Source organism: Nestor notabilis, unplaced genomic scaffold, assembly GCF_000696875.1.
Source record: "Nestor notabilis isolate BGI_N333 unplaced genomic scaffold, ASM69687v1 scaffold2976, whole genome shotgun sequence".
Lineage (NCBI taxonomy): Eukaryota > Metazoa > Chordata > Aves > Psittaciformes > Psittacidae > Nestor > Nestor notabilis.
Window position 1 is genome coordinate 69,355 of NW_009934177.1, and position 16,696 is coordinate 86,050.

Below are 16,696 nucleotides of genomic sequence, written 5' to 3' on the forward strand. Positions count from 1 at the left end.
AAGCGTCATTCTCACAACTAGCAAAGGGACTGGGGAAGTAGTAAAGCCCCTGGAGCAGCGGAAGATGGTAAATGGTACTAACAAAACCATGACATGTCTAATATAGCTACGTTCGAGCTCTGGGTTCTATGATTCTGTGGCTGAAGGTCATAGAATCATAGAATGGTTTGGGTTGGAAGGGACATTCAAGATCATCTAGTTCCAACCCCCCTGACACAGGCAGGACCACCTTCCACCACCCCAGGTTGCTCCAAGCCCCATCCAACCTGGCCTTGAACACTGCCAGGGATGGGGCAACCAAAACGTCACTGGGCAGCCTGTGCCAGTTTAGCTCACGGTAAATAATTTCTTCCTAATACCTAATGTAAATCTACCATCTCTCAGTTTGAAGCTTTTCCTTCCCCTTTATGCTACATGATGCTTGAAAAAAGCTAGTTAATTAGTGTGGAAATACCTGCTCCACAGTTTGCTTCATGGAACTACAAGTTACAGTGAAAGTGTAATGGGAAAATAGCAGGACTAAGAAAAAGCATAACAAGCTAGGAACATGTGTAGGAAGAAAGGGTCTTGGGTGGTATTTCACTTTTAACAATCTACCTGTGATGTGTACAGCAATGACTCCTATACTTTACAGTCCTCCTGAAGTCCTCACTGAATGCATTTATGAATTAGCTCCTTTGTCTTGTCAAGCGTTGTGCTTATGTTCATCTCTACTGTTGAGTGACCTGATGATCTCTAACATCATCCTGCGACAGCAAGACACAAGCAGCATCAGTACTGACAGCAATAACATTATAAAGTTTGCATACAAATAGGTATACAAACTTAATTGATCCAAAATATGTGTAAACAAACTGTAGCAGCAGAAAAAATTCCTCTTGTTGTAAGGAATTTTCTGTTTCAAGTGAAACTGAGCATCACCTTTCAATATTGTGCACCTCACAGAGGTGTTGTCAGGTCAGTGAAAGCTTTGGGTGGCCCCTTCCTACACACATCATTTGGAGTTGGCTGTTACTAGAGAGCCTTAAGTATCCGGCTGAGAACTTACTAAGTGACATATGATGGGAAATATGGTATTAAGCAACACAAGGCACCAGTGAAAATATCATTGTAATGAGAATCCCCACTATACTTCAAAAACTGAACCTTCTAATTGTACATCTACTCTAGTTTGTGTAATCCATTGGTGTGTAGATAGAAATGCCCATTTCTAGCTACTTGGCTACTTACCGTGGTCCTTTTCAAAGTGTTTTTTTATCCACCTGTGCTAAACAGAAGCAACAATACTGGTTCTGCATTATGAAAACCAACCTGGAATACATAAAATGAAGAGAAAATGGATATAGCCAGAGAATCCAGTTTAATAGGCCACTATACAGGAAGACTTTATTCTATGATACATTCTGGAAATAGTTTTCAAATGTTACTTACAGATACTGTATAAAATAGATACCAGTTTTATTGATTATACATCAAGATTCTTTAATAATTTAACCTGCTATTAAGTAATATATAAGATGTGTGATGGAAGGTGAGCAACACTTTACAGGACAATCTAAATCTAGTAAGTAGATCTGTATCTCACCACAAGATTGAGCCACTGCTGTGCCATCATCAGACTACAGAGCAACCACAAAGTCACGCACACTGGTACATCTGTGTATAGTTGTAATAGAAGGTGAAAATCCCATTTCTCAAGCAGCTCCTCTTCTTCGCACGACTTTTCGGCTTTGGTCTGTACAGTAATACTGTGTGTGCTTGTTTGGTCCATGCAAAGCTATGAACAGTGTCTTGTTAAGAAAAAATAGAATTTAAATTGTAGAGGTATAGTTTCAGTTAATTTAGGATTAAAATGCTGTAGTATCTCTCTGGTCACAGAAAGGTTTGTACCTGCTCTTTCTGTACATCTGTTGGAAAGAGGGGGAGGAAGTAGCTACTTAAGTGTTCAAAGCAACACAGCTCTCGGTGTCCAGACTCTACGTAGGATACTCTGTTAGCTGAAGAGGTTAGCAAGGATTGTACTTCTGTTACAGCATGTGTTTGGGAAAATACAGGCCAGGGGGAGGCGGGGAACAACCCAAAAAAACAAGATCTGAAACTGGCACTTCTTTACCCACAGGCTTATCACACCATTAAGAACACTTTCACTCCAGAATATACAACATGGCAGCTGGGTTAAAACTGCAAACTGAATGTTTTCTATTGTCACAGGAATCAAAAGCATACTTGAAAAAAATATAATAACGCTGCTGTTTTGCTGAACTGCAAGCAGTGTGCACATATGCCAGTTTTACAGAGATATTTCCCATTAAAACGAACTTCAACAAAACCAGACCACGGGAAACAAACTGCATATTTAGTAAAATACTATTGGCACCACTTGCCAAAATGTACAATGCTGTAGTTCTACAGTCCTTACAAAGGAGAGGGTGTCATCTTCACTCAAACATTTCATAATGGCGTGTTTGCCTTACACGAGGTACCATATCGATAAGCAGCCTGCAGAGGAAAGCACGAGAGTGTTGATGCAGACACACAGGAAAGCCCTGGAATGGGGGTCTTCTCCTTACTTACAAATACTAATTTATTTTATGAGTTAAAAGATGTTCTAACAGCCTTCTCTTGCTTTCTCCTGATCAGAATTAATCCCGTCCTGCAATTAATTCTGCCCAAAAGGGTGTGTAAAACAAACTGTGTGGAGCAGGGCTTTCCTTCGGGAAGCTTGGCTGCAGGGCTGCACTGAGAAATGAGGTGCATGGCTGCAGTCACTTGGGGCTGGAGAAGCCATGGTATGATTAGTGGGCCAGGGACTGATACAGGAACCTGTACCACATCAGGCTGTGGGAGGAAGGTGTCCAACAGAAGAGGAGAATTGCAGTAGTTTCACAAACAGAATTCAGTTTTGTCCCTCATCAGCATTCATTGTGTCTTGGTGACACAATGGCTGTACGTGCTGTCACGCAGACTCATGGCATGTGTGTAGCATGACTTTCAATGTTTCTGATGCTATTTGGTATGTTTAAATATATAGTTTTGGATAGATTTTCCTCTACATTTTTTCAGAACAGTTAGTTTTATAATGGAAATAGTAATTATAGGGATTTTTCCAAGAATGGCATTTTCCATTAAATGTTAATTTAATTTTCCAAGTTTATAAAAGCCCACACAGCTTCCAGGTGATGGCTTACTGCAGCCTGGCCAAGGTCTGCTTCTCAACAGGCACAATTCCAACTGACTAAGATGCTACATCTCCCTGTTTTTCTTATGACAGAAAGGGGGATAAAATGCAAAACCCTTTGTTAGATTCCATGCAGCCAAGGGAAATTGTGGCAGCAATGAAGCACATGGCAGAGCTTAATTTGATTTTATTCTATTTCTGGTGACATGAATCAAAAAACACCTTAAAATTCAATGGAAACAACATTTGAAACACAACTGGCTAATGTTCACTTCAGAAGTTGCTATAGGATAAGGCTAGGATGGAAATCACTAGCAACATCATTCTTTAAACTTGGGCTCCTTCCTCTTAATCTAAACCGTATTTGTAAAGAACAAGACTTACAAATGTCCCATAAAAGCAACAGGGATTGATTTTATCCAAGGTTCGTGATTATGTTTCAAATATTTCAAACCTTGTATTTCCAAATCCAGGTATACAAAAGTCTTCTAAAACTACTCAAATTTCTTTTCAAGCTCTGGCTTCCTTCCAACTGATGTGAGACACAATCTTTTATCCCTTTCCACACCCTCTGCTTCAGCACTGGCCACGAGTCTAATAAATTCCAGCAACTGATTTTACTGGAGTTACATAAGCCTTTAAGACGTATGGCTTAATCACCCTAAACAGACAGCCCATCTGCTGTACATACTAAAATACCTGCTATAAGAAGATACTCACTTGATTCCATAGGCAGATATTGTAAGTCCAATTAAAACTCCTATACTGCCATCCAGATACCAGACAGAAGAATTGTGTTTAAAAACTTCTGCACTAAGAAGGATGGAAAATCCCATTATTCCACCTACAAGAGAGTTGAAACCTAGAAGGGGAAAAAAAAATAATTAAAGGAAGAACCAAAGCTCAAGAAAGTTGCTTTAACCATCTCACCTAAGTGGAAGTCTGCCTGGAGACAAGGCACTGTTATACCCACGCCACCAGAGAAGAGCATGGACCCTTGGGAGAGGTTACACAGTGGCACCTCTTGCACCATACTAAGGAGGCAGCAGTGCAATTTGTTCACATGCAGTTACCCAGAGGTCTCTGCTGCCACCTTCATTTCAACAAATCGAACAGAACAGTCAGTGCCACACCAGTGTTTAAGAACACTTATTCTGGTGGCTACAAATAACTTTACATTAATTGGATGGGGCTTCGAGCAACTTTGATCTAGTGGGAGGTGTCTCTGCCCACGGCAGGGGCTTGGAACTAGATGATCCTGAAGGTCCCTTCCAACCCAAACCCTCCTGTGATTCTGTTTTCCCTGTTACTGCCTGTCTTGATTTCATTCAGTCCCAATTTCTTCATTCTCTGTTTAGTTCCAGATCCCACTTCCAGCTGCTGTTTATTTCCAGATGCTTTCTCCTCTTGATACTAATTTTCCAAACAGCAATATTCCTTCAAAATACTGGACCTGCTCCATGTTGACTGACAGTCAAGTGCTTATCTCTCTTGTAGGCATATCTCACTTATCGTAATGAATGAACGATCTTTGAGCTGTGACAGAGGGACTGGCTGGGGGGGGCCCGGGGCGTGGAGGGACTTGCTGGCTGCAGCCCTGAGGATGCCTGCCATAGCCACGTTACCCTCCGAAGAACGTCTTCATAACAGGTTACTATTGCTGCATGTGCAAATTTCCCCAGTTAGACCTTGAAAGGCCCCTTGGTAAAGTACCCAAATGTTCACACTTTCTCTGAAAGGGAGGACACCAGTCCAGTATACCCAAGGAGCTCATGAAAAGGAAAATGATTTTGCACAGTAACATTTCAAAGACCTTCTCTTGAAGCTTCTTACCCTATTCCGTATATTTACTTACACGTATTCGGCACTATAGCTTAGAGCTACATACACTGCTGAATGCATTAGGGAAGACATACAGGATAATCCTAGGGATATTTTCTATTTATGCCTTAGACATTTCACAGGAGCTTCCTATCTATTATTCACAATTTTTATAAACATACTTTTAGATTTCTCTTTCCTTTTTAAACCCTTTGTCTCCAAGATTGTCCCTTCAAAATGCTCCCAGAGGTTTTTAAATAGTTAATGCTCTTCTTCCTTTAATTCTTCTTTGATTGGTTATTGGTTTGGGGTTTTTTAAGTCAATCCTTGTGTTCATTTTTTCCCCCAAATTCCCTTTGTCTCTTTTTTTTCCCCTCAAGAACCCAAAAGACATCACTGTTGTTCTACAAAATAAAATAATGTCACTGATAATGCATTCATTTCGTAGATAGATAAATAAACTATTTAATCTAGTTAACAAATGAAAAATCAAACTTGAAATAACCTGTACTGCTTGGTGAGTCAACTCCAGTCAGCAGCTACTTACAGTACTGAGGCAGGTTTTTTTCTCCAATCCCCATGACTGCCAACAACCACATAGATTACACCTATTCCTGAATGTTTTCTTTGACCCAGACCTCTCACATCTATGCCTTATCTAAATCATGTTTTAAGTACTTCTGAAAGATGTAGCTGAAAATTGACCTTTCCTAGGTATCCCTGCAGCTGAAATGCTTGTATAACCCATCAGTATTTTGCTTAAGATTCACCAGGTCCCTGTCAGTAGGTACTTAAAAGCAAAGGAAACCCTGGCATAGAAAAGCATGTGTTACTTAGCAAGTCTGTGGTAGAACATATCATACAAAGGCTTCAGGCTTCCAGCCATGCAAAGAGAAGGGTGTCGAAGGTTTTTCGAACTGTTGCAGTGCATTCTACAAGTGGTATCGCAGGCATTGCATGTAATTGCCTGATTATTGAATTAATTATACCAGTAAACTTAAACAATATAGACACAATTACTCTGCCAACACTCTAGTCTAGAAGTACTCTGATCTTTTTTTAGTCCTGGGCAATATAACTTACACTACTAATACATGTCAATGAAATATATATTGTGTGTATATATAAAGAATATTAAATATAAATTAACTACAAATTTAAATGATATTTACTTCCCATGCTCTAGCTTAAGTCAGAATCCACCAGTGTGATACGCAAAAGGCAGGAATAATACGTTTTCTTGCCATCATTGGCTGATGGTTCCAAACGATTTAAAAGATACTTACAAAGGAAATTGTTTTCTCTCCCTGACTTTGTCGGTCAATCAAACCTTTCATTCCTGGTAGGAAAGGAAATCATGTAATGGCTGCAGGTATTAATCCATATGCCATGTTCTGTGCATAAGGTTTGCATAGGAATAAGCAGGTGGCTAAATCTGGGAAGGAAACAGGTATCTAAAACCTACAGGAAAGCTGGCTGACATCACCTGTCACATACCTGCATTTCTCCTCCTAGATGTTACAAAATACAAGATAGGAGATAGCTGGGTTTATTATCCAAAAGGCCATGCACTTTTGCTACAAACAAACTGTACAAATAACATTTTGCCTTATTAGGATTCATACATTTAGGCTTTAAAGAGATATTGTTGTCAGGCCCTACTCTAAAAAAAAAATTATTCTTTAAAAAAAATGTTGCTAGAGGTTGACCCATATGAGAGAGAATTTGCTGTTTTGGAAATAAACCTATTTTTCAGGAAGAAAAATGTATGCTCATGTTACTCAAAACAGTTTGTTGGTCTACAGCCAGTGATCGCAGAAAGCAGGAAACAGAAAACACTAAAAAAAGATATGAAAGGGAGTGCTAAATCTGTCCCTGCTGCTGAATCACATTGTCTCCTCTTGATTGTTAATAAATCAAGTATATATGTAAATATATCTTGTGAAAGAAGATATTTAACCACAAATGGTAAGATTGGCCTCCTACATTTTCTAAAGTAGTTCCGAAGGAGAGAAAAGGGAGGAAAAAACCAGACTGAGATAATTGTATACTTTATTTCCTAAATTTTTTAATCAAAGAATAAGCAATCTCCAGCTCAGAAGCAACATAATTAGCATGAGGATGTAATTATGGGGGAAGAGATTTCTGTGTCGTACAGGAAACCCATTCAGAACTATTCAGGAATTTTTCAGCTAATATTTTGTCTGAATAAAACCTGCTCTGTTTCAAAAACAAGCTACTTCTTTTTTAAAGGGAGGGTTAATCATTTGCTTGTCTAGACACAGATCTGAAACGGTCTACGTGTCCCACTTAACTCTCACACAGTGAAGGAAGTCAGATTCAGTAGCCTGTAATTCCCAGGATCCTTTCCAGAATCCTTTTTGCAGGGTGGAGATCTTTTTGTTTTAAAATGCCTAGGCTGGCAGAGTCCATAGTAAAGAATAAGATCACTGAACAGAGAATCACAAGCTTAGCTGTAACCCCCGCACTGCTGTTTGATTCCTTTTTTGCTCATTTTGCATTTAAAATATGAATACTCATGAAGCATTTATATAAGTGGGATAACATAAAATATAAATATTCATAATATGTGTTATCACATACCACCAAAAAATGTTGAGTATGTTTAAGTTACTTAAAATAAAGCAACTGTATGTATCCCTAGAGTAAGCCGAAAATTCAATTTCCTTACAGTGAAATCTTTAGCAGAGTAAAATAATTTATGTACCACAATCCATGAATCATTAACACCCTACCGTGTATGCTTACAGAGTATTTCAAACCATCCTGTGCTTGCAGGTAAAAACTCGTAGGGGTTTGTAGGGCGCTGAGAAATCTGCACCACCACTGTGGCCTCACTCGTTTATCCAGAAGGTAACAGAATAAAGCCTCATGGCTTTCTGAAGATTCACAACCTCGAGCCTTGTCAGTAACAGGTGTATCTGGACCTACGTTTAAAACATGCCTTTAAACATACATACTTTCAAAACCAGTAACAGTCAGGTGCTACACATCTGAGCCAAGAGTAGTGGCAGGGAGGTCTTCTAAGGATGTAGTGGACAAGATTCCCCTTGTGCCAAACTGCGGCGAGGCCAGAGGAGTGTAGGGCAGTAGGCAGGCTTTGTTTTATACATGCTCCACCAGCTATACCGAGTGGAAGGAAAAGCACTACAGTGGCAAATTATGTCTGCAGGGGGTATGTATGAATGATGGTTGTGATTCCTGCTCAAGGCAGGGTGGGCGTTTTCTGCAACAGACTTGCTTCATTTTAACTCCAGGGATGAAATTGTTTACTAGGCACAGACAGTTAGGAAAGATGTGACTTTTAACCAAAGCTATATAAACTGGTGTCATATCCCCCCTCCGTAGTCTAACCTCTGACTAATACACACCTTTTCGTTATATGCTGTACCTCTAACTCTCTGCTACTGCTAACTATCCACGCATTAACTGGCTTCCACCAGACATGCCCATTTCAGCTGAGGTATCTATCTGCACAAGAGGCGAGTGGTACCACAGGCTTATCTAAGGTTTTGCAGGGCATTTTCCATTTCCCGGTGGAAATTATTTCAATACTCTTTCACAGTTGTCATCATGCAGGGGTCACTCATATCCTCTGCATCTACAATTGCTGTAAGAGTCTATAAATGCAGCAGGATCAACTTCACACTCACCATCGGTTATCAGCGCTCTGCTTGTAAGGACCTTTCCCAGCATAAATTTGATTACTGCCAAGACAGTGCAAAGGATTCCACTTAAAACGGAGACACTATACAGAAAGTCATCCTGAAAGAAAAGATGTCAGATATTGGTATGTCTTCATACCCCATATAGGAAATGACAAATAATACTAGTTATTGTGCAATTATTTGTGCCACTGAAGTATACAACCTGAGGAAAAGATTTCCGGAGTTATGACTTCCATGACAGCTGGTGCTTATATTGCTTCTATTGCCATCTGTAATTGCTTTTGCTAACAGAATTAATGACGGTTGCAAACAAACAAATTCTGAATTGACCCAAACTCCTCAGAATCAGGAGCTTATGTACCTGCACGGCTGACTAATTCAAGTAATAGAATCCCCGATCCAATCAGTAATGAAGTCCCCACATGCAGGATAAAGGCTTGAGAGTATAATCCTACTTACCAGGCCTTTGTTGATTGTTGGTGTGAGAAATAACCATTTAATGTTGTTTCTGATTCTGTGCTTGCTTTGGTTTTGTTTAGTTTCCTTCTTCTAAGGTAACGTCTGGTCCAAGCTACACCCACAAGATTTTTGATACTGACATGCAAAGTAAGGTTTAGCACTTCCTTAGAAACAAATTTTCCATGGACTGTCATTTCACAGCTACAGCTACAGAAATATCCACATTACTTGATTTGAACATATCACATCAGCGCTCTCTAGGCTCCCTCTGCAGAAAGCTGCATGTCTATGCAGGGCAAGTAAGAGTAACTAAAGATCCTTTCAAGTGCATTCTCTGAAAGTCATCTGGAGGCACCTGCCTCTTTCTGTTGACTATTTTGAGTCTGGTTGGGAAGCACTCCTGGGCACTGAAACAGTGGCATTGCAATAAGGTGCTTAAACGAAGCCAGCCCCTGTGTCTTCTCCCTCTGAGGTACATCAGCCCATGAGCTACACGGGAAAACCCAAGCAAGCTCTTAGCATCCTTGCCTGCCATCTAACCACAGAGCTTTGAAAGAGATTAATTTATTGCTCTTACTAGAAGCTTTAATTTAAGCTGTTGCAACACCAGTACAAATAAAGAAAATAGCAATAATATTATTTTTATCTGCAGGTTTAAGTGGGCCAGCACCACTGGGACCTTGTTACTGATTAAAACACTCTGGCAAAAATCCCTGGTGATAGTAAACATTGTCATGGTGATTCATCATCAGCTCCATCCATTTTCATTATTTTAACAGCAATTCAAAACCCAAAGAAACAAAAAAACTGGTTTTGAAAGCTGCTTAGGAAGATACTGGGAATTAGATTACTGGTATAATATACTCACATCCCTAAATAAATCATTCAATATATTTTTATACAATTTTTTATGTCATACAAGTCTACTTCATTCACTCCCAGTCATGAGCTCATTTTCTCTAGTCCTGGTACAATACTGAATATTAAGCAAAATGCACTGAGGGGAAAGAGAATAAAATAGAAGCTATGAGAACACAAACTCAAGCACTGGGTAAAGGTAGGATAAAAAGCAATTGTAAAATAGTTCTTAGAAAATGACTGGAAAATACCCCATCAATTTTGTAGTGCTAGGGAAAGGCTTAAGAAGGATTGCTAACATTTGGTTGCTGTCAGCCTAGCAAGGAAAGTTGGGAGCTTTCAGAAGACCTGAAATGACAACAAAGCTCCAAAAGTCTGGATAATCTCCACAAAAAGCACTTGAAATTTGAGATCCTTGTCAAATTTGTGCCTCTAAATTTTGTGCATCTTTTTCAAAAATGTGTATTTACCAGGCCCAAAGACTTAATTTTGACAGCCTCAAAAATTCTGATTAGTCTTGAGATTTTAATCTAATCTCATCTAATATTTTATTAGATGTTTTATATAATATTTAACATACAGCATATGTATATAGTTTGTAAGAATAATCTGAAGCAGAATGAGTAATCAACAGTTCAACACTGTGTTTCACTTGCATCTCACTTGCCGATGCTCAATGACTACATGAGATCTCTTATTTCATCATCACCCCACAGGCTCCCCAAATACTTACTGATGGCTCCCAGGCATCCCTACCTCTTGTCTTCATCATCGTCCTCAGAAAAGCACAAGCTTTGTCATTAGCACAGGAATGAACACTGTAGAGCCAGTGGAGGTGACAGCATGAATTACTTTGCTATCAAAAGTTATGTTACTGTCAGCCTTGGACTGACAAAATGCAGTTTTCCTACACCTATGAAATTCTTGGGGATTGGCTTGCAAACAACTACAAACACACATAGCTTGGAAAAAAACAACAATTCCAATACAAGAGATTTTCAAAACTATAGGAACAGATGTTCAAAAGTGTAATTATTAAGTCAAAATCTTGAAAATGTTATGCCTTATTCCCTGTGTTATAGCGCAAGGCTTCATCATGATTTTGAGCTGGTTTGGTTTTTTCTTTTCATGATACATACCATAGATTTTCAGGGTGAATTTTTTTTTCCCCTGCATGTGTTGCTAAACTCACGGTATATAGAAATGCACCTTGTAATTTGTTCCAGCTATACAGCTGGGATCAAAATGAGCCTAGCCACCTTACTGGAATCCAAGAATGACTGAAGTGTGATGCAGATTTCTGAATCAACTCGAAGTGAATTAAAGAACAGGCTTTTTATAGAGAATTCGGGAACTAGACACTCTTCCTAAATCTGGTTGTTTTGTTCATTGAATCACAGAAGCCAAGTTCTTTTTGTTGCTAATACTAATCAAATAACCACTGATGACGCAGAAGTCCTGACAAATTGAAACTCCTTTGTTATCACAGTGAACACAGAAAGGAATTAAAATCCCCTGCTCTTAGTGCAAACACCTCGGCAGTTTCTTGCTTTAGACTGTGCTAAACAGACTTTTAGAAGATGATACTCCTTTTTTATAATCTCTAAACTACTAAGCCTAAATAATACTTAAAATCACTAGCTCCAGTTGTGTGCAGCTTCTAGAAAAGGCCACTGGGAGGCAGCAGATACCTCAGTAACTGAGCACCAGATGCAAGGACATAAAGCCAGAGAGGAAAAAAAATAAATACAATCTTTTAAGTTCACTTTCCTCAGTACTTTGCTATGCTTTGTGGGTGTCCAGGCACCCAACAGCTGGAAGAAGAAGAGTGAAGAAGGTTTTGTAGAGATAAGCTTGGCCCAAAACATGTGGCAAAGCTGGCAGCATGGACAGCCCCTGAAGCACGCTGCCTGAGCAGGTGAGGTGGTAACAAGAGAGAAGCAGCTCAAAACGCTGCCTTAGTGTTACCTTGCTGCAATGATCAAAGCTGGAACTCGTTCAGGACAGCAGCACTCAGCAAATTAACTGAGGGAGAGCTGCTGAGGACCAAGCACCTGGGCTGGAGCTGGGGCCTCGGAGGTGGCCAGCCGACAGGACCCATAACTAACGCAGGCTCTTCACTACGGTGCTATGGGCTCTGAAGAGTTAAACACGTCATACTGTGGCTGTGAAATTATTCCCATTACACTAATTCATCCTATGGAGAAATGAAGAAAAAAGAAGCCATAACGGAGATCTAAATTAATAAAATAAGCCTGGCCATCTGGCACCATCTCCCTCCGGATCTTCCTGCAGTCCTGCCCTCTCTGTACCCCTCGCCTTCCCATCTGACAGTCATTAAGAGCATGAAGCACTCCTAGCCAGGCTCACTGTACACATCCTTGCGGTTATTTTAATTAAAGCAGCAGCAAACTGTGACAGATGATAAAAGTTTAAATTCTGATCATTTCCATACGATAAAGGCTTCTCAGTGTGGTAAATAAAGCTCTTTCTTTTTCCATTTCTTTTCATCATATTCCTTCATTGCTACTATGCTGTACGCTAGACCTTAATTAAAGGACACATATATCTTATTAGATGGCTTCATGTATAAAATAGTACTGTACATAAAGTGAGATGCCCATCCGGGACTGCCATCTCATTACAAAGCACTCTAATAGCTACAATGTCCCTATTTAAGATTTATTTTATGCAAGATTTTATGTGTGACAGTTTCCCAAAAGAAAGCGTTCCTAGGATGTTCTTTTTTCAGTCCTAGAAAAGTAATGAAAAGGAATAATAGAAGTCAGCAGGCAGCTTTCCTCTGCTTTACCCAAACCTATTGTCCCCACCAGCACAGCTGAGAAGAAGGGATCTTCAAAAATGTGACAACAGTTCTGTCCCTGCTTTCAAGGATTTCACCAAAAGCAGCAGTAATCTCATGGCTTAAGGAAAATTTGGTGATGATGATGTTGTGACTTTGATCTCTCTCTGAATCTACTGTAGGAACTAAAAAGAAAAAAAAAAAAAAAAAAAAAGCCACAGGGAATGCTTCAGTGCTTGGCTTATTAGGGGGAGATATTTTAACCCAATTCCCAGCCAAGTAACTACATTTCAGCAGATTTGTGCTCCTAATCTTTTCCTAGAATGCATCTTGCTAATTCTGACCCTAAAACTTTGGCCTGATTTCATATATTATTTCTACCAACTCCTCTTCACCCCCTTTCCTTTAATTACAGTCACTTCCTCTCACTTCCACTTGTAGGATATAAAAGTGTTCTTGGTTCACCTGAAGTGTACTGTATTGAATAAAAACATATCCACTGTGCCGGAGGAAGACGACATCTTCAGTGTTCCTCCACAGCGGTCAGAACACACATCCTATTAAGATTAAAATCTATGTGTGATCTTCCCCTCTGACCCTCCTTGGTAGCTCATTCTAGTGCAATCACAAAATAAGCTGCTTCTCCCATCCCCTACAACTGGAGGTTTCTTTCCACTCTTCTGCCCTTTCCTTCTTCCCCTGTGAACCAGCCAAACGCCTGGTTCCTTCCACTCCCATAGGAGCTGGGAATTGCTGGTACTGCCTTTTTCATGCCATTTTTTCCCTTCCCAGGGAAGCTACTGTCTCGTGGTGTTGCACCTCTTCTCTGCGGAGCCTTGCTCATCTTGGCTGGGGAGGTAGGGACACGTTTCTGGAACGCTACAGATGCTGTTGGCAGAAGCGATGTCATAGCTAGCCCAAACTGTCATAGCTAGCCCAAACTGAGCCGAGTTCGTGTTGTTAAATATTCATTTGCCCATCTCAGCAACTCACCATCTGTCTCACACAACGTCTCCCGACAACGACCCTTCCTCAGTCCAGATGTCTGGTCACTCACTGTCCTCCCCAGTGCCATCAGGGCCTGCTACCACCCTGCTCCCCATCCCTACCTTCACATGCCTTCCACAGCCTCCCACTCCTCCAGGTCCCCCGGCAGCTCTCACATCATCTGCACACACCAGCTGTGGCATTCCTAAAAGCATGTTACTTAACCAAAAAGGACTGGCTTCCCACCTCCTCCCCCAAAGGATTCTGTTTATATAGATGGTAACAGAGATGTTTCTAATACAAACACTTCTTTTTTTTTTTTTTTAAAGGAGGTGGGAGAAAAAGGTCCAAATCTCTCCCACTTTCTCCCAGGTAATAAACAGTTTATGTAATCAGTCTAGAGGTAGCTTCTGGGAAGCCAGAGGGCCTCTCTCAGCAGTGAACTTCAAAAAGGATAAGAGTTTTAATTGCGCTTCACTGTCTGAAAACAAACCAACAGCCCAGCATTTGACTCAAGTAGGAGACAGTCTCTTCACATGGAGATATAAAGAGCTATTATTAGCACAAAAAAAACAAAATCCCCAAACTTATGAATGTTTAAACTTGCATGTTTGATGCTGAACTGCTGTAACAAAGCAATTCCACAGCACAGAACACTTCTTGAAGAAACGGAAAACAAGCAGCACACCAAATGCCACAGCAGGGGCACCAGGGTTGGGAACCAAGGGGCTATGGACTCCACAGAACTATCTTAGGTGACATTAGGACTCCTGCAAAGTGTCTGCTTGAAAGTCTATGATCGCAACTCTAAGATCAGGAGTACATTTCACAGAACCTTCCAAGTGGCTAGCAGTTGTCAATTTTTATTTCTTATCACTGTGTGGTAAAGTTTGAAAACAAGACTTTCCACCAATCACTTGAACAAAGAGTGAAGTTTAGTTGATAATTTTTTCCTAATCCTGGCTTACTAGCTAGCTCAAGTATACACAACATTCTCACCAACCAGTAAGAAGCAGATATATTTGAGGGTTAAATTAATTATTTAAGGCCAAACACCAAACCATACATAATAGGTAACAATCATAAACAGGATTCTAATGTAAAATTAATGAATATGGCACTTTGATTTAAAATGGTAAGCAATAAATTACATATATATATATAAGATATTAAAAATGTAGAGGGAAGTATGTATACAGACATGTATTACGTGTATATAATCACAAGTATTATTTGCTATATTGCTATTGACCTATAATTCAACTCCTGACATTGTTAAATATATTTAGGATCTATTTATTATAAAATACTAAATTAGTAAATAAATTAGAACTCATAAAGCTACACTGTGCCACACCTAGCTTCCAATTTTAACTGCAATCAATAGTATATGATAGAATTACATGTGACCTCATATTTCAAGTGATTTAATTTCTAAGAGCAATGGAGGCGCCACATCAGATGTCCTGCATGTCTTCTGTACACAAACTGATTACATTTTTCTTCTTTGTTCTGCAGGAAATGTCAGAAATATGGCATGATGCTTGCTTACTCTTGCAAAAATGTGTCCTTTGCCATACTAATGAGGACAAATGCCAAACTGCATTGATACTACATGTGTTATACTATTACCTAGGGAAATGCAAGCAGTAACTGAATAGTAAATGGATATTGATTTACAACCCCAGGTGAAATTAAAACAGTCATTCTCAGTGTGGCTGGGTTGGGCTCTTTTAAGCCTTTTTTAAGAAACAAGAAAAGGTTTGCAAAATGCTTTGTGGCAGCAGTCAAAATAAAACACACCATTTCCACTTATATTTATACTATCCAAGAATATATAGTAATTGACGTGAAGGAGGTAAAGGGGTAAATGAAAAAGGACTTTAACCATGAACATGGCAAACATTAACACTAGGAAATGCAAACACAAAACAACGCTTGAAGCCCATGCTTGAGTTTTGAACTCCTTTCTCCATATATTAACAAAACATTGAAAAAAGAAAAAAAGAAAAGACAGTAAAATTTACACAGAAATCCAAGCATGATGTCATCAACAATATGCAATATCACTATTCCTCCTTGTTTGTAAGGAAATGCATGCATACCAACTCGTCAGGGTCAGTACTGGCTGTGGGTATAGCTCTCTGAAACATCAATAAAGGAATGCTAATTCCTTCTCCTAGTGGGAATTATCTTATTACAGCTAATATAGGCTGGAGAACAAATGCTGCAAGTAACAATAGGGGAAATATTCTGAATCTGACAGCTAGGGGGAAAAAAAACCACCAGTAAATCATTTTCAAGCCAACAAGAAGTGATTCTATTTTAGGTTCAACACTCAACATTCCAGGGGAAAAAAAAAACCCAAACCAAAACAACCTTAAATTACATGATCTAAGAAATATTCATTTAAAATTCAGTGGAAGGGTAAACAGAATGAAGGTTTTATATTTCAAATGTCAAATACTGTGTAGCTTTGTAAGTCAGGTGTATTGAACAACAGCTAAAATTCTTAGAAATCTTAATTCCAAACACCCTAGCTGGCCTACTTCTTCTAACACTTCCAGCAAGTGCATTAAGAACAAAAAAAAATAAAAGGGGGGAGGGAAGAGAAAGATCTGATCAGTGAAAATTATTTCTTTAGGGGTCAATGACATGAAACTGAAATAACTGCAACATGTCATGTTGAAGCAGACCCTCAAAGAATAAAGATTCACAGCTATATAAGAAATTCACAGCTATATAAAAGATAGGAGAAGAGCACAGAAAGAAGTGGAATTTGTAGCTGTAAGGTTCCCACACATTAATGCCACGTCTCTCTTTCCAGCTAAAAAAAAAAAAAATTAAAAAAAATGGTTTTCTTTGGTTTTTGAGATCTGTCCATATTTTTTCCCAAGTTTT

The 16,696-nt window shown here is 39.4% G+C and overlaps 1 protein-coding gene across 1 annotated transcript in view; it reads right to left on the reverse strand.

Annotated features, from left to right (window-relative positions):
* Positions 1-1,341: 1,341 nt before the first annotated feature.
* The window catches only part of TMEM163 (transmembrane protein 163), a gene marked incomplete at its 5' end in the record, with an annotated part of 95,209 nt that continues 79,854 nt past the window's right edge, over positions 1,342-16,696 (reverse strand). Inside the window, 3 exons of the mRNA XM_010017198.1 lie at positions 1,342-2,499; positions 3,899-4,040; positions 8,674-8,785. Coding sequence (XP_010015500.1) covers positions 2,439-2,499; positions 3,899-4,040; positions 8,674-8,785 — 315 coding nt within the window. The remainder of the gene's footprint in view (positions 2,500-3,898; positions 4,041-8,673; positions 8,786-16,696) is intronic.